The sequence below is a fragment of the Pleuronectes platessa genome, chromosome 15, assembly GCF_947347685.1.
Source record: "Pleuronectes platessa chromosome 15, fPlePla1.1, whole genome shotgun sequence".
Taxonomy (NCBI): Eukaryota; Metazoa; Chordata; class Actinopteri; order Pleuronectiformes; family Pleuronectidae; genus Pleuronectes; species Pleuronectes platessa.
Window position 1 is genome coordinate 13,329,619 of NC_070640.1, and position 18,198 is coordinate 13,347,816.

Consider the following 18,198-nt stretch of genomic DNA (forward strand, 5'->3'; position numbering starts at 1 on the left):
AATATCCATCATTTAACGACCTGCATGGAAAACTGACAACGTTGCAAACTAATTTATGTTGGCAGCAGGAAAGTGGAACACCCCTCCTTCGAGCCCTTTTGACTGGAACGGACCACTTTGGACAACTAAGGCTGTTGTAAACTGTCAGGTTCGGCAGCGCACACAAAAATATTTGTGCGGGTAATGAAGGCGTGCAGGGGGGGAAGCGCATTTGTTTCAAAATATTGTTTCATCCCCTTCGGGGAGAGACGGACAGAGCTGTCTGGCTGCAAAGTGTGAAAGAAACACAATGAGTCATTGTGGACGGGGTGGGGATGGAGGGAGCACGTCGGGAGTTCACAGAGGAGGGAAGCGATATTGTTCCGAAGCACCCGCTCAGCACACCGACTGAGTCATGGGAACCACCGGGATAACTTGAAACCTGTTGATCAAACGGACCTGTGGACAAGAAAATGTCAACAAACTTTTTTTCCACAAGCAGATTATTTGACTACTGGGATGTTATTTGAACGTATAAATGTGTTTTCAGTGAAACCTAACTACTTAATAAGTATCGTTCAGGCTTCTTCCTTTCTCTTACGTTTTGGAAGTACAGATGTTGTTGAGTTTCTTGACCTACTTTTAGATCCATCAGCGCAAACCATGTTTACACTAGCGTAATCCCTACCACAGCAAGCCAAACCTTTAACGGAAGATATGTTTTTCATCATGTTTGCAATTTGGAGAATCCGAGAAACCTCAAACAGACACGAGAGAGGGACACACACTTATTTGCAAATTGCCATTCCATTTTTGCAATTAATAGTATTTTGGGGGAAAGCTATTTATTGTTTTGTCAATGTCAAGTTGTCAGTCACACATCCAGAAGGTACAGATTGTCATTAATTTGGAGACATCTTTCTGAACCCTCTGGTGAATCTAACTCCAACATTCTCTCTCTTTTAGCTCAATTTTGGTCTCCACCAACTCCTGACACAATTATCTGTCTCTTTAGCTGCTGCTAGTTTGATAACCAGTGAGTTTTTAGAGCCACTACGGAGCTCCATAACTCTTTGAATTTATCACTAAAACAAAGACCTTTCACATACATGATTCTATGTTAATGTGAATATATTGATGATGGCTGCTTTGACATTGTCTGACCAACATTGTAACCCTGGGGTTCTCAACAGTTTGAAGGGTAATTCGAGTCGGTAAATAAATAAAAACATGTATAAATAGTCAAATATTAGATTGAACTTGACAATACATAACGTGCCAGTTGAATTGATTTGAGGCTTTTGCTGTTTTGCAACTCAATGAGGCACACAACAGGAAGTGGGGAGCGCTTATTTGCCAATGCAAAAACAAGTTACATTGTTTGTTTCCTGCAATACTTCAACAGCTTCCACTGCTCCTATGTTCCATCCTGAATAATGAATAACCTTGTCGTATAATAAAATCCTGCAAAGACCAGCTGTTACAGGGCAGTAAAACTCCCATGTTTTGGGAGTGAAAACTGGGAGCGGGACAGAGGAAGCCAGTCACTTCGTCTGATTATGATATTATATACCTAATAATAAATAACAAGACATTTTGGGGGAAACACTGGTGCTGGGAAAACATTACGTGTGTGTGTGTTTGTTTGGGAGATTGAAGGGAGTTTCAACTTCTGCTTTTGATTTTCACGTCTCTGATAACATTTCATCTCCAGCGGGAACACAGTTTATCCGGCCTTCCGGAGCTCCATTAACTGAAGCCCCGGGGCGATGATGGCGTCCGCTGTTGCCCGGCATGCGGATCAGAGATGAATCAGCATCATTTTTATACAACGCTTTGAAAACAACTCTGAGCTCTGAGCCACATCTTAAGCTTGTTTCAAATACACATTCTCACTGTCGTACAAGGACAAATGGTTCCAGTGCATGCAACATTCAAACATGAAAGCTACAGCCAGAAATAAATCAGACAAAAGCTGCTGACTGGTGTAAAACACAGAAAAAACTTTATGGGTTAAAATTGTGAGCGGGGGGGTACAGAGTGAATTCAGCTACATCAACAATGGCCACTTAAAATTTAAATAGTTCTGGCATGTGGAGTTGTAAGATGTCTCTAGGCTGTGATAACAAACCACTGTTTGGATAAAACTGTGCATTTACCACAATGCGATGCCTCTCGCTAATTCGTGCAAGGCGGGAAAAACAACAACATTCAACCACACACGTACTGTATATACAGAAATCATACAAGAACCAAAATGCTTTAAATAAGGTGCCAAAAAACCCTCAATATTTACAATAAATACAGTATACTGATCATACATCCTTTAATAGACCCTTTACATTCTAATCAGAACATGGCAGCTTGCCCAAGCAAATTCTGAAATACAAATTATATTGATATGTGTTTTACGTGACAGAGTATTAGGGCCACTTAAAGGGGGACATTTTCCAGATTTCGAGAGTAAAATTGTTATAGTAAAGAATAAAGCTGCAATATTATGTAATAAAATCTAAATATTTCGAGAATAAAGTTGTGATGTTATGAGAAAAAAAAGTTGTGAATTAACAAGAATAAAGTCGTAATCTTAGACCAAATGTCAAAGAAGGGGCATATCAGAAGACCAACTGTGTTAAAACAAGGAATTTGGAGAATGAGATAAACATTTTTCTAAAGTTTTCTTATTAAATTCCGACTTAATTCTCATAATATTAGGCCATTATTCTTGAAGTTTTTATATTTAAATATTTCAGAATTTGGCATTACCAATAGTTTTGCAGCCTAATAATCAAAAAATGCAAATATGTGATGGTTCCAACATGATGCACAATGATGTCTGAATTAACTGATGAGCAACAATATCACAACTAGAATCTCCAGCATTACAATGGGAAGGATTCAGGATCCAAGTGCAACATGCATGACAGGAAGTATGTATATCAACCATGTGCTTATGTGGAGCATCGGCACAGAGAGTGGGTATCAGGGTGAACACAGGCCTTCAGTCTGAGCGGGGTTGATGAACGTCATCACCTCCCGAATCCCGTCTCCACAAATCGTGGTCTGAGGAGCTTTCGTCAGGTTTCCTCGCTCCTCTTTGAATTTACTCCATGTGTCTGAAAAATAAATCATTACACATAAATAAATCACATCTAACAAACATACAAATGCATCGTGAAATCGTTTTTCAACAAACCTTCATCGAGCGTCGCGAGCATTGTGTAATTTTCTGGATGATCCATGATGTGTTTTCTTTGAATATCCCCAATATCCAATATTTTCAAAACACCTGTATGAATGAAAATAAATAAATAAAACAGGGGAGATTCAGACAATGCTGCAAGTAATTGTTTTTGGCATTTTCGAAGGTACTTTTCTCACGAGTCACATGAGATAATTGATGCCACTATCAGGATAAAAAGGGGTTAGCTTAGCTTAGCAAAAACAGAAACATCTGTCACGGCTCTGTCTCCCTTTGGTTCAACTTGTTATGCTAAGCTAAGCTAACCAGCTGCTGGCTCTAGCTTAGCATTGAGCGACTGCAAAACCTGTTGTGAACCGGTCTTTTTGGAATGGGCTGTTTGTTTGATGCTTGTTGCAGTTCTCCTTTCTGAAACTGTAAAGTGACCTGCAGTGATAAATAAAGACAGACTGCAGGACTCTGAAGCCATTGCTGCTGCACAAAGAGCTGATCACCGGTTGTTCCAAACTGGACAATAAGTTGTCGTTACCATTATCGTTAATGAACGTTCCTGTTGTCTCGATCTTCACCACTTAAGTTGATGAGTCCCAAAGCTTGTTTATTCAAATTTTATTGAACGAATTCTGTGTCTAGCTGGCACCAAATTCAACACACATGCCGGGTGTGAAGCCGATAGCTCCAATAGTTCAAAAATCCTATATGCCATTTTCTCCTGTTAAATAGCTCCCTGCAGTGTTGACAGTACCTCCGTCAGTCTTCCATGCTTGCACTTCAACTTCAGCAGTTCGTTTTCTCTCAGCAGCGATGATCCTGACCGTGTTGGACGAGTCGAGTCTCAGAGATGATTCGACTTTATAAACCAAGACACTGTATTTAAATCCAGGATAACACAGGGTGCGGTTACTTTCAGCTTTGGTCTCTGGAGAGAGGAAAAAAAACACAGGTTGTGTGGATGCAGCCGATCAACATCATAAATAGTCCGTTGTGCAACGAGACACTTTTCCTACCTGGACATGTCTTGCAGCACTGTCCCGCTGACTTCATGGGTTGTTGGCATGGATACTGGCTGGGACACGTGATGCGTTTGCAGTCCTGGACGCCATCAGTGCAAGTGCACAGGATACATTCCAGGACCCTCCCCAGAACTGGGTGCCACATGTCTCCATGAGAGTACGTCTTGCCATTGTATAAACACGCTGGGAGAAATGGAAAACATCTGAGCGTTGGGCTGCATATGGGAACGATCGTAAAAGTTGCGAGGAAGATGTCCATAAAAAATCAAACACCTATAAAGGATCACTCTTTTTTGTCAAAGTCTCACCTCTTTGTTGCTTCCTCTGCAACAGAATCTTCACAGTGGTCCCCGAAGCCCCTTTGAGGTTGAGTTTACTCAGGCTCAGGCCTCTGGGAAAAGTCCTGACCCTGGGCGGAGTGGCACGGTCCGACCGCACCTTGCTCGGCTCGGCAGGACACTGGTCGACTGAGTGCCTCTTTTTGAAAGCAAAGAAATAACAAGACGTAGTTATCTTTCCCTCAATTCAGCTATAAGCATTTCAAATAGAACATAGTTTAGTCTGATTCATAAGAAAACTGATCTGTGGATCGTGAGGGCAAGTGTTAGTATTTATTGATCACAGCAAAACATTTATAATTTCAGTATTAATCTGAATAATACTAAGCCAAGTTGAACTAATGATCCCAGCAGTATTCAATGGAAAATAACAGTTTTCCTCTCCCCATGCACAGGGAGGTGATTGGTCAGGGTCAGTAGAGATCCGCCCCCTCCTCAACACGTTCAATGACACTTCACTGTGACACTTGAACCCAAGTCCTGTGATTCACGTGCAATTACACCTCTTTACTATCTTCAGCTACATTTAAACATGTTTTAAGTTTAAGTTCCATGTGCAAGCAACATCAATGATATTTTACTTTTATGAAATATAAAAAAAAGGACATACGACGCCTCTGTTCAGCTGCTGGTTTCCATCCTCAGTCGATGAGGACCCACTGATGCCGTGATCTAAAGGAATAAAAAGCACAAACCTCCTATGATGACAGTGTAATGCCACAAAAAAACACAATGGTTCATCTACATAGTGTTTGGTCTGTATTTCAATATTATTATATGTTTATATGTTATGTTTTATTTGTTTGTCGGTTAGTTTGTTTGTTGGCAGGATGACACAAGAACTACAGGATGGATTACTAGGAACATTGGTGGAAGAATGTGGAAAGGGTCAGGGAAGAACTCTGGGGGAAAGAATCTGGCACCTTTAGGGAACTGATATTTGGTGCAGATAGAAATGAAATTCAGGATCTAGTGAATTTAAATATGGTTTCATGAGGGGACTGTTGGGCGGAGTGGAAAGATCATATTATGATATTTCACAAAATAATCTTATTTACTGCATTACATCGTCACAAGGCAAATTTTGTTATTAAGTTTAATTCTGCATTTTTTTTTCCATATATATCGATATCAGGGAGGAAAAAAAACATTCTTTCAAAAGCTCAGCCCTGACCCACAGTTCAAATTCCTAAAAGCGATCATTGTTCCAGGTTGGAAACAGAGTAAAGACATTTCGTCTGCCCGGCGCTTGGAGTTCGACTACCTTTACACACCAAACAGCAGGTATCTGGAACTGACACTGGAGAGGAGCAGGTGATTGGTTGGCACGTTTTCAGAGCACAGAAGATATTTCCATTCTGAGGAGAGGAGAGAAGGGAAAATCACTCATCTTTTACATTGTCCAAGTATGTGCTGAAGCTGAGGTGAGCTGAAGCTCTCCCAGGTTTCTGCAGGCCTCTCTACAGCAGCTTATGTGGATTCATTTTTACTGTTCACGACTTTAGATCGAATGAGATATATTGAAATGAATCATCAAAAACTTGATGTGGGTTATTTGGCTGATTGAATGCGATGTGCTGGCCGGCTCATTGGAAACAAGTAGGGAATAAAGGACACTTGAACCAGCAGCTCTATGAATAATGGACTTCCTGCTTTACTACCTGAACCACCTCTAAAGGATATTACAGAGAGATAAATTAAAGACAAATATCAGGACACACTTAATTTGTACTGTTCTAAAATGTTTACAAGTATTTTTGTTGAGTTTATGTTTCATGTTTTGTCTCCTTGGAGACTTAGAAACGTGCGTGGACGTCGAGGTCCAGGGAGATTTCAGCTTTGGCTCTGTGTCTTTTACAGTAAATCTGCCTTTTGTTATATATATGAAGAAGTTCATCTGTTCTCTGGCGACAGTCACAAACACGCCAAGCCAACACGCAAACCAAAGCAAGATGCTTTCACCGGCTGCAGTATTAAGAAATACATTGGATACAACAATGCATGTCTACTTTAACTGCACATCATTAGCAGGAGTAAGTTTGTGCTCAGAGATTGCATCTTTGTGCATATGTAGTAATCTTTAAATGTATTTTATCACAGCTAATATTACAATTTTTTTGATTTCCTGTTTGGTTTTAGACATCTAAAGCTGTGCTGGTTTGTGCCTGAATAGATTTGAGTTGTTTAAGATGCAAAGAGCAGATATAAATCAAAGTAGGTTTGTGAGAATCCATGAATTTTCGGTCAGAAAATGTTTCCTACCAAACAAACCTGAGGATTTGTTTTGTTTTCATCTGTGTTCTGTTTGTCAGTCTGTCTCTCTGTTGTTAAAAGTATTAGGCTAAAACTGAAGGAGGGATGTGTTATTAGACAAAAGAATATTGAATGTTACTGTGGATCCAGATCAGGGGGCAGAGCCAGGAATTATTTTCCACTTTCTTTCACACTGTTAAGTAAATGGATCTTGAAGATTCTTTTTGTTTCATTTAATTTACTTCAAACATTAGCAGTAAGTTGTCTGTTACTTACGGAGCATGAGCACATGGCACACTGGTTGCTCTGCTTGGATGGAAAGAGGTCGACCTTGGTGAAGGTCTCCCCCGGCTGATAAATACTCCCATTGTGCCTGCAGGACTTCACTGATGCTCTCAGGCCTGCAGGGATCCTTGGCCCGTCTGAGGAGAGCACATCACACACACAGAGGATTAGAGTTTGAAGTCAAAGAGATGAGAAATCGATTCTGTCAAAAAGCCTGGAGAGGTGTGTGGGGAGACCTACCTGTGCACCTCGGACAACACTGCTGAGGCACAGCCACTGGGTTCTCACAGGACAGAGCCGGGCACTTGATTGTGTTGCATTTCACGTGGCCGATCTGAGAGAGAACAGCAACAGTTTACTAGCACAGGGATACCAACCCACCTCTAAACCAGTATTACAGAAACTGAAACATCAGCAGTTACCTCAGTGCAGAGGCAGCGCATGCAGAACATAAATCCAAGTGGCTCCAGATAGGGATGCCAGCTGTCTCCTGGGCTGAACGTCTTGTCTTTAAAAGTACATACCACCGCAGAGCCTGCGTGTCAGAGACGAGACAGACGAGCTATTGAGGCACATGTGGTGCAAATAAACAGAAGCATTTACATGGGAACTAATCTGACTAAACATTTGTCATTTTGTCAACAATCAGCTCTAAGTATTTTAAACTGAAGAGGGAAAAACCTGCACAGCTACAAATACCACTGATCCAGCTTGAGCGTAATGCAGTGCTGGAGTAAGTACTCAAACAAACTACCACATTAACTGTTCTACTTGAGGAAAAGCTAGTAAATGGTACTTGCTATAACATATGCTGAAAATATTAAAAGTAAAAGTACCACATTAACTGTTCTACATGAGTACAAAGGAGTAAGCAATACTTGCAACTAAATATATTTAAAAATATTAAAAGTAAAAGTACCATATTAACTGTTTTACATGAGTAACAGTGAGTTAGGTACTACTCGCTATTAAAATATTGAAAGTACAATATTAATTTTCCTCTTGATAAATACATATAAATAAATAACTAATATCAAAGTAAAGGTACCACGTTAACTTATCTACTTGAATACTGTGACTGGATCAGTGGACCAGTTCTCCTGTCATTATTGATTCATGTTAAAACAAACAAACAAAAATACTTGCTGATATAAAAAGTGGAAAGAATGTGATAATAAATATTAAGTACAGAGTACAGAGACATTAAATATTTACTTAAGTAAAGAAACGAAAGGGATTAATACTTAGTTACATCCCACCACTGGCCCTGTGACTGTTCAGACAAACAGACTTCAGGGTTCCACTTTGAAATGCTTCTATGACCAGACAACTTATTACACAAAACACCAAAGCTGTGTTTAGAACAACAGGGGATGTTACATTTTAAAGTATGAGATCATCTTTTTGGAAAAGTCCGATAAAGCTGTCCTTAACTTCAGTCACAATTTCTCACGCTTTTCTCTTATTTTAAGCCCCAAACGTCTGATGCCAGAGGAGAGAGAAAGACCACGAGCAGGGTCTGGACTCACCTTTCCTGGGTTTCAGCTCTGCATCTGCAAACCAAATGATGAAGAGGAGCAAAAGAATGGCCTTCATTTTATTGTTGTACATGTGCGCGACTCGCTCTCCTGTGCGCAATAAATATGTTTCTGCAGGACAGTGAGAAACAACAGGGATAAAAGAAAACCTCGGTATTTCTCTGTTGATCTCTGGCGCCTCCCTCAGGACAGAGGCGTCACAACATCTGGACAGGCTGACCGTGGATTGAGGCAGGACCTTTAAGTAGACGTCACTTAATAAAACCAACCAATCCACTTTAAACCATTTACCTGTTCGTCAAAAACAGACTGTCAAATTTAGTAATAGTGTATTTATAACAAATTTAGTATTCAGAGAAGTGAGTGCATTAATAAATAAAAAAAAAAACGAATTTAGTGACTGCAGAATAAGGGTATTTCTGAGTCTGCTTATGTTTGAGGCTGAATTTTACTTATACTTTCTTATAGGTTGATGTTATATTATAAAGTGTTCTGCTTATGTTTCCTGCCCTTTGTAATTACTAAGTAAAATATAAAAAAAATTATATCAATGGAGAGCTAAAATGAAAAGATTCGGCCTTGCAGAAATGAAGGCAACATCCAGACACAGTTATAATACTGTTTATTGACACACATTAGGGATAAAACAGTGCAACCATGTTAAAATAGACATCAAGATGCCAAGAACCCCTCAACAAACAAAAGACAGTAAAACTTAATGACCCTTATCCCAACAAGGAGTCTGGCAATCCCGCTCCCTGCGATGTTGCCCATTGCAAGACATTGCATTGCTCGATAATTAAGCCTTTAACTAAACAGTTTTTATTCACAGTCAGTGCAGATGGAGAGAAATAATCAGATTCCTAAAACCCACAGCAGTGTTTTCTAAAATGGGGCTCCTGTCGCAATGGAGGAAAGGCTTGTATCCAACTTTAAAATGTCCCAACAGGTTACGGTTAGAGAAACAAAAACGGATCAATGGATGACGTTGCTGTTTCCCTTTTAAAAACTGTACTGCATATTTGGAACATTGTCGGTGGGACTTTTCCGTCATGCTTTTCTAAAACCTTGATTTCAAAGCGTCATCAGGTCCTGACAAAGCTCAAAACTGGAAATACTTTTAGTTATTAAAATGTCACTAAAGGACTACAGATGCACGTCTGCATTAAAAATGTTGATCACACTCTTGACTGTCTATCTATAAAGCCCTAAGTCAAAAAGAAAAATTATGCATGAAGTTATCAGATGTTTTTATCCAGTTGTACTATTTTGTAAGTCAAAAACGTTCCTATTATATGGGATCCAATCATGTGTGTGAGAGGCTTGATAACAGACACTAACATGTCACGAGAAATCGTTAAACAAACGTAGAGTGATCCACTTCCTTGATCAGACATACCCAAGCAATCTCCAATTACACAGGATATAATGGTTTCAGCACAGACTCAGTAAAAGAGAGGCAAACATACTATATTTGCTGCCCCTCATAATAATTAAACTTTAAAATGTCTGGAGAGAAGGATATTATTTTACAGCATGAATTAAGAGTGTTCAAACAGACGCACTACTGCGCCCACACGACAGTAGACATATCAGGAACAGTGGGGACTCAGGAAGTGCTGCTGTGTTCCCCTGTGTCGTCCTCTAGCTTCTGACGTTTCTTTGCTCTGATCGCGTTCAAGGCTTCCTCTATGGAGCGAGTGTCCCTCTTGTTGGCCACAGGTACTGGGAGAGAAAAGGACAAATGTGGTGAGTAAATGAAAAAAGGGGTGGAGGCGAAGCTGTACAGTGTTTCTATGACCACGGTCGGACCTGGTGCCAACATCTGTCCTGAGTGATCTGATCACAAGTGAAAAGCACTAAGTACTGGTGACTACGCACCCAAGACATATTGTGGTCGCATCTGAGATCTGATCAGATCTCGCATCTGAGATCTGATCTGACCACCTTGCTAGGACGCTACAGTTTTCGAATAAACCATTTTTCACACTTCTGTATGAAACAGATCAATGTAACTGATCATGTGATGTACTCACCACATCCGTAAGTGCTGTTTGCCTCTAGAGTATGCGCAGCATCCTTTGCAGCCGAGGTGCCGATCAGGTGACTGTACTTGTCTCTGTAGTTGGAGTTAGGAACCTCTGTCTTCTTCGTCTCACAGGAAGCTGCCACCTCCAGTGCGTCTTGCTCCTATAATTTGACAAATACACAACATGTCTTGTGATTGTGTTTTTTATGGATCTATGAAGGAACTGGTGCCTCCTTGGATACGTTTTCTCCCTGAGTGACTCTACATGTTTCTACATTATGGCAGGTTTCCCTGTTATTCTGTGACATCCAAATTAATTTCAATTTGTTGCTAATTTTCTCATAAAGCTATAACCTGTCTGCTGCCCAATGTAGTGTCGATATGAAGGTAAGAAGATTATGGGATATTTATAGTGGAACAAATATTTCACGATGTTTATTTATCTACATTGATAAGGATTAAATACTTACGCGACAACAAACTGAAGCCAGAGGTGATGCAAATAGCTCATTTTATTGCTATTCAATACTGTCCCCTAGACAGACCATAATACCTGTGTAAATACAAAGAGTGAGCATCCAGTCTTACTTTTAGTTTTCGTCGTTGCTCTGCGAGTTTGGGATCCCACTCCTCTCCTTTGCGATAAGCGTCCAGCTCCTCATCCGATGGCGCAAACTCCTGCCACGGCGCAAGGTTGAAAACAGCCAAATTACTACACACTGTTTTTTTGGTAACTTGAGCCCAAAAGTCAAGTTAATTAAAATATCAAACACTAATAAGTATTCAGACCTTCTTGAAAAGCATGACATAACGACTCTCCTCGTCCTCCCCGAAGGAAAAAGAAGCCAGCCCAGCCACTTCTGAAACATCGTGCCTATGAGGCAGGAAGAGATGAAATGCAAAACAGCTGTGAATGTGTGACAATAACACCTTCTTTGGCCCTACAGTGTTTATTTTATGCACTGACGACTACTCACAATATACTCCTTTCAAGCTTCCCCATAGGGTTGTACTTTCGTTTCTGTTGAATAGTGTCCTGGATGAATTCCGACACTTCTTTCTCCATCTAATCAAGAGATGTGGGAAGAGAAAGTCTGTGAGGAATACTAACAGTGATGAAGTCAGGGCAGAGCAGCATCGTGTCAGAACTAAATTCAACCTGCATTAGATGTGACACATAAACTCTTACCTTTTTCCTGAACTCTGCTTTCCTTCTTTTCTCATGTTCCTCCATCTTCTTGAGTCTAGCCGCTTGCTCTGAAAATAGCAGAGGTTAAAGTTGAGGTTTGTTTACGTCCAATAGCAATGGTTTGTTTTGTAAACACAGATCATGGAGTCTTACAGCCACAACCGGCCTAATTGTATTTGTAAAGACTGAATTCACAAAATGGGTTCTAAAGAGACAAATTTCCTTCCCACAATGTTTTCGGATCATTCAGGTCTGGAGCACAGAGCTACTCTTATCCTTTTATTTTTGTTAATCTGTCAAAGTGGGCACATCCTCTAATATTTTATTGAAAAGCATTTTAACAACCCTTAAAGAAATTGATCTGGCTACATTAGATTGAAACCTGAGCAAAATCTGAGTTTTGAGGGCCAGTGCCAATGCCGATATTTTTGGAGGGAAAATGTGTTATACTAACTTTTTAATCCTTAGAAATTTAAGGATTGATATTTTACAGTTGAAAACCTAAACTTAACACAAATATAACCAACTATGTCCATCTTGAATTAAACAAATCAAGAATATTTCTTAAGAGCAGCTCTTTTCTGCATTGTTTACACTTTAAAATACAATTTTTCATATCAGCACATATTTGCAAACATATAGATAAGTCTTTGTGAAGCTCATATCAGCTGATTTGATCCGTCAATCATTATATTGGGTTTTCATCTTAGCCATTTTTCGGCTAAGTTGAAAAACTGATGTTGGTTATTTTTCATAATACTACAGTCGGTTCAATTGTCAATATTGTGAAGAATTTCTAGTTTATAATATTTATTTGATGACATAACAATTTTGGGTTATCTCAGTTTTTGATAAATAAAAATGGAGCCATAGACCTTTTTCACAGGAGCCGGTGATTGAAATAGTAGATAAATAGACGTGTTTGTAATGAATGAATATAGCAGTAGAGTATAGTAATTGACCAATGGAGGTTCTGTTGTATTAAAGAACATGTGATTAGTAACATCTATGTTTACCTTCTGTTTCAGGTCAAAATGGCTGCTGTGAGAAAGCCCTAAGGAACCTTTCAAAGTCATCGTCTATCTTTTGTTTTTTTATGACTACAAATCACAGAAGCTAGGAATTATATAAACATATATATGTTTTTATTTAGATTACTAGCATTCACTTATATTTTTACACACTCTTTCTGTCGCTGATTAAATCCCCGTGGCCAGAGCTAGTTAGCAGATTAGCTTAGGTCTGATCATTGACTTCACTTGCACATCACTGATCGGGATTGGGACACATAGTGGGTCAGAGGAGGCTGGTGTGTGGAGGGCAGAGCACAGCCGCTGCTGAGGAGCGACCTCTCCCCTCGGGGTTACAACCAGGAGGAGGCTGCAGCGGCTCACACGTGCTCCATGTTTTGAACCCTCCACAGTGAACCAGGTTAAATAAGGCTAGGTTCAGGTTACAGCTCGGGGGGTAAACACACACAGCTCGACCTCGACACATCACCGGTGCTGTTTGTTTAGAGTGTTCCAGCACCGGCAGCTGCCTGTGCCCTGCGGGACAGGCACCGCTGCATGCGCCGCTAAACCTGGAGCAGAGTTGACTTGACCCGGTGGCAGCAGCAGCAGAAAGTGCCCACTCCTGTCCGGGTCCGTACTCAACACACTGCTGAGCCTCATATCATGGCCATAGCGACAGTTTCAAACCACCGCAACACTGGTTGTTATTCAGGGAACACGCTATGTACCTCGAGCCTTTCGTCGGCTCTCCTTGTCGCCGACAGTCGGAGGCTTCTCCATCGAGCTTAAAATCGAACCGAGGAGGTCCGCCATCTTGGAAAGTTGGAACAGACTGTTGTTGTGGGCTGCAGCTGTTCGAGGTGCGCATGCGCACATGAGCACGCTTTTCTTCGCCGCGTTGAAATAGAGGTGAAGCAAACTGCTTTACAAAACTTTAGCGCCCCCCTCTGTACACAGAAACACTTCCCAGCCTTTCGCTTATTATTGAACAATGTTAAATATACACATAGTATGGCAGTTAATCCAAATACTGCACCGTGAAAAGAAAGTACAAGTGCATATATATATATAAATGAAAAGAAAAGACAAAATAGACAGAGCTTTTCTAGACCACATTATTTCACGAGTTGTAGGGCTTTAAGGAGAAGAATTAATTTTGAAACACGTGAAATCTATTGGTTCCATCTATTTATCTGTCTGTCTGTCTGTCTGTCTGTCTATCTATCTATCTATCTGCTGCAGTACATTTAGTACACAACAGAGAAGGACAGGTGTACTTTTCTGTGAGCACGTTATAGCCATGAAAACAAAATACTCTCTCAGTTTCTCTCTCATCAATAAGAAGTAAATAAATGAAACAGGAATTTAACGTTTTTATTGATATCCATTTCAATTAGTTATTTAATGTAAGTTTGAATAATAAACACTTCATTTACACTTCATTATGTTTGCACAAAGCACACGAATTATATCAATATGCAATCGGCTTTTGTTCTATGATCCAAAATTATTGCAATAATAATTGAATTGCCCAGCTCTTATTGAGCAGCTGTGAGACAACTGCTTGAGTGAGTTTTTGCTCTTTTTCAGGAAAGGTCTTAAATTTGATCAATTTTTTTTCCATTAAGTCGATTTTTGGTAAATAAAACAAGCAATCAAACAAATATCTTTACAATAAGCACTAGGGGGCATGCTGTACAAGTGCATGTCCATCTGTTGTGTTGTTATTGTTTGTTAACAATCCCCCATCCCACGTCACTGGAGTCGTGTGTTTTGTGCAGTTTGATTGTAGTTTCACAGCATCAGCAATTGCACATGAACTACTGGCATATTCAGATGTGGGCAGAGCAGTGGACGAACAGAGGGCGGCCCTGAAAACACTGTGGGACAAAATTGTGCTGCTCACTGAGTCTAAATCAAACAGATTAGTTCTTCACCAAGTAATTATAACTTAGGGAGTTCTTTGTGGTCTGTGTTCACGCCTCTGTCCAGACATAGAGGTGTTGTTGAGAAAAGAATTGTCCCTTATTTTTTATAAATAAAGACTTGTTTTGCTCTTTGGAAGAAAATGACAGTAAAAATTGAGCCGACAGTCCTGACCCTCAGCCCTCAGACTCCCATCATTCAGCGATACTTTGTTATTGTGATTTGGACAGAGCACGACGGACGGACTCCTCCCCCGTGATGGAAATGCTGTATAAATGCAGCATCAGCCTGTCAACAGCAGTGTCTGAATGCTTATTGGTGCCCGAACATGAAGGGACTGAGCTTGGTTCTCCTGGTGCTTCTCCTGATGCTTGCAGTCGGAGAGGGTAAGGAATGAAACACACCCATTTTCTTACTGTGTGAGATCAAGCAAATCATAATGCTCAAACGTCACTGTGCTCCAACGGGGCGTGACAGACAACATGACAGTTAATGTTAACTTCTTTACGATATTAACATATTCTTTGGGATGGCAGATTGTGAAAAGCACTATCAAGTAGAGTCAGTATAGATCAGGCGTATGGGAACATGTTTGTGATTCTATCGACAGGTGATGATCCAGAAATGCAGTACTGGACTTGTGGGTATAGAGGACTCTGCAGACGGTTCTGCTATGCCCAGGAGTACATCATCGGACATCACGGTTGCCCTCGGAGATACAGGTAGACCTGCACACAGCCCTCTCATATTTGTGTTTGTTTCTGCCTGACTTCCAGCAGAAGAAAAACACCTATTCTGAAGAAAGGCAGAACCCTTTTGAGATTGTCTAAAGTCGCCCTGTGCTCGTTTCCAGGTGTTGTGCTATACGGTCTTAGCAGCTCCTGCAAGGTGTCCCGGCACGATGGCCGGCATCTTCAGCTCCCGCAGCTGGGATCCTGGCAGCCGGCACAGCCTTCTTTCTCCGGATAAACCATCTTGACATATTTGCTGTCGATCAGTCCCTCTTGGATCTGACGCCGAGTGCTTTTGAAGTGGACTTTATATGCTGTACTAAGAACCTAACTAATTTACTCATGTTGTTGCCTGAAACATGATGCGGCTGATCCTGTAACTCAAACTGAATGATGTCTCATAACACAGCCTTTGTGAACAGTTGGTTCCTTCTCTCTGAAATGCGGTGCCAATGCCAATAAATGCATGGAAGCAGATGCACTGGTGTTTGGTTTGTTTAGCAAAGAGGATCCTCACATTCAGATTTGATCGTATTGTCCCAAATGCAATGCAAAGTAAACCAGTTACTTTGCATGTGAGAAAACATCAAATACAGTGTCTATATGGAGCTCGTTGCCCACTTGGCTTGACCTTGGGGAAATAACAGCATGGAAAGCAGTCTGCGTGGAGTCTGGCATGCTGTCGCTCAGCGCTGTCCTGACAGGACACAATAATGGTCAAGTGACTGACCTAAATAGCTGTTGATGAAATAGAGCTTTTGTGAATGAAGTGTTATGGCTCTGTGTTTATGTTACCTCACCATTCTGTCGGTCTGGACAACATTGTCTGGAACAGACGGACGACGTCACGATTGCAAAGCCGATTCATTGTCCCATCGCCGGGCCCGTCTCCGATCATCGGGCGGTCAAATGTCGTTGCTGGTAAATTTATTGTTTCTATTTTTTAGGAGGCGACACAACTGTCTGCTTAAAAACTGATCTCAGTTTGAGGGAACACCAACACAGGCCAACAAAAAGGCTGTTGTAATAAATAATAAAAACTGCTCCACAGTGAGATTCAAACATTTTGTTATCCCTCTGCGTGCTATACGTTGCACTAACTGATCCAGGATCTGAAGATGGTGGATGACTGGCCCGGGCAGGTAGGTGTTAAAGGCATGGATGCTATTTGTAAACAGGAGCCACTGTATTGTGCCCTGCATTGTGATCTGGGTTGAATCTTTGTACTATTCAGACAGCGGAGCGTGACCAAGCCACAAAGGGGCAAACCCCCACAAACCTGTTTACATGAGGCTTTCTGTCTTCACAAAGCAACAGACAGCAGCAGCTTGGAACGGATAATTATTCCAGGATGCATGAACTGTATAGACCAGTGTTACTGTGGGGAATTCAGGGTTTGACGATGTTGATGACAAATTAATCACAGGGACCAGCATTTATCTAAAACTGAAGGGAAGTTATATGACCTTTAACATCGCAGCTTAGATTATCTGAGCTCTGGTTTGAAGTTTTCTTGTGCAGCTCCTCAAACCTGATCCTATTACTTTGTTATTTAACTGGAGTTTTTAGCATAGCACTGGTCTGTTACTGTAAAATTTTCATTGCATCGTTAAACATTTTAATTAAACATGATTAAATTAAACAATCGGAGAACTGACACTTGATTTTAATGTAAATTTCAACGGCATCTTTACTATATTATTCAGTTTGTGATTATTTGTTTGGCTTCATTTATCTCTGATTGCTTTTAATCGATTATTAAAAACATGGCATCAGCATCAAATGTACAAAATCAAGAACAGTTTCTTTCTTTCCTCAATTATGTACAGTCCATTTAAATTGCACTGTAACTGATACAAATGTGAACTAGTGCAACTTCAGCTTTGGTGTTCAGAATTTAAGAGGTAAATTAAATAAAACAGCTTTATGTTACTAGATGGCTTCAAGATCCTTTTACAACTTCCAATAATGTTTCTGCTTCTTGGTCATTTTCAAGGGTTTTTTTATGAGAAAAAACCCGACTTTCATTTGAAGAAGTCTTACCCATACAGGTTTAACTTCCGTGGAATCAATAGAGAGAAAATGTTTCTTCGTGCTCGTAGAGTCTATTTAATACCATTATAGCTCTAAAGTCACAAGACTCTTACTTTTACAAGTACACAGACCTGATCTATGGAGCTCTGCAGAGGACAAGCCGGTCCTCAGGAGGATTTCTGAAACTTTGTAGTGGACCCGCGTGCATTTTGTCACCTAAATATAAAGCAAACATTTCTACCTCGAATCTGCTTCTAGCTAAAAATGTCTGAGCTTGGTTACTTTAGAAATCATTATTTGTTTTTTGCTTTAAAATTAGTCTTAAAATGTTAACTTTTTCCAATTTGAATGTTATGGTAAATTTGAGAAAGCATAAGAAAATGAAGGTGAACGAATGAAAACTTAACAGTGGCCGTTACACACAACAGAAGAAACACCTGCAAACTATTACGCAGCCTTTTTCCAAGGCCTGAGAAACTATTGTACTGGCTAGTAATATAATTTGCAAGTTTGGGCCTTCATGTCCACTTTCCACACCCTTTTCCAAACAAACTTTGGACTGTCGGCCTTTGTCTTTGTCGGCCTCTATATGAGACATAAACTGCAGGATATAAATTTTCCATTTGGCAGGGGTCAATGAGAGGTCTGCACTTCCAGATGTTTCCAGA

At 40.4% G+C, this 18,198-nt stretch overlaps 2 protein-coding genes across 2 annotated transcripts; both read right to left on the minus strand.

The window, feature by feature from the left end:
• Positions 1-1,962: 1,962 nt before the first annotated feature.
• On the minus strand, positions 1,963-8,769 carry chrdl2 (chordin-like 2). The gene is made up of 11 exons (XM_053441399.1): positions 8,600-8,769; positions 7,493-7,605; positions 7,311-7,404; positions 7,062-7,207; positions 5,797-5,890; positions 5,143-5,204; positions 4,503-4,671; positions 4,189-4,377; positions 3,927-4,100; positions 3,176-3,268; positions 1,963-3,095 (listed from the first exon to the last, which is right to left on the minus strand). Exons 1-11 carry the CDS (start codon positions 8,679-8,681, stop codon positions 2,962-2,964), a joined length of 1,350 nt encoding a protein of 449 aa, XP_053297374.1. The 5' UTR covers positions 8,682-8,769; the 3' UTR covers positions 1,963-2,961.
• Positions 8,770-9,213: 444 nt separating this feature from the next.
• spag7 (sperm associated antigen 7) lies at positions 9,214-13,724 on the minus strand. Its single transcript, XM_053441101.1, has 7 exons — positions 13,568-13,724; positions 11,827-11,894; positions 11,615-11,703; positions 11,427-11,511; positions 11,226-11,315; positions 10,645-10,798; positions 9,214-10,333 (listed from the first exon to the last, which is right to left on the minus strand). The coding sequence occupies exons 1-7, from the start codon at positions 13,713-13,715 to the stop codon at positions 10,218-10,220; spliced, it is 750 nt and encodes a 249-aa protein (XP_053297076.1). The 5' UTR covers positions 13,716-13,724; the 3' UTR covers positions 9,214-10,217.
• Positions 13,725-18,198: the final 4,474 nt, after the last annotated feature.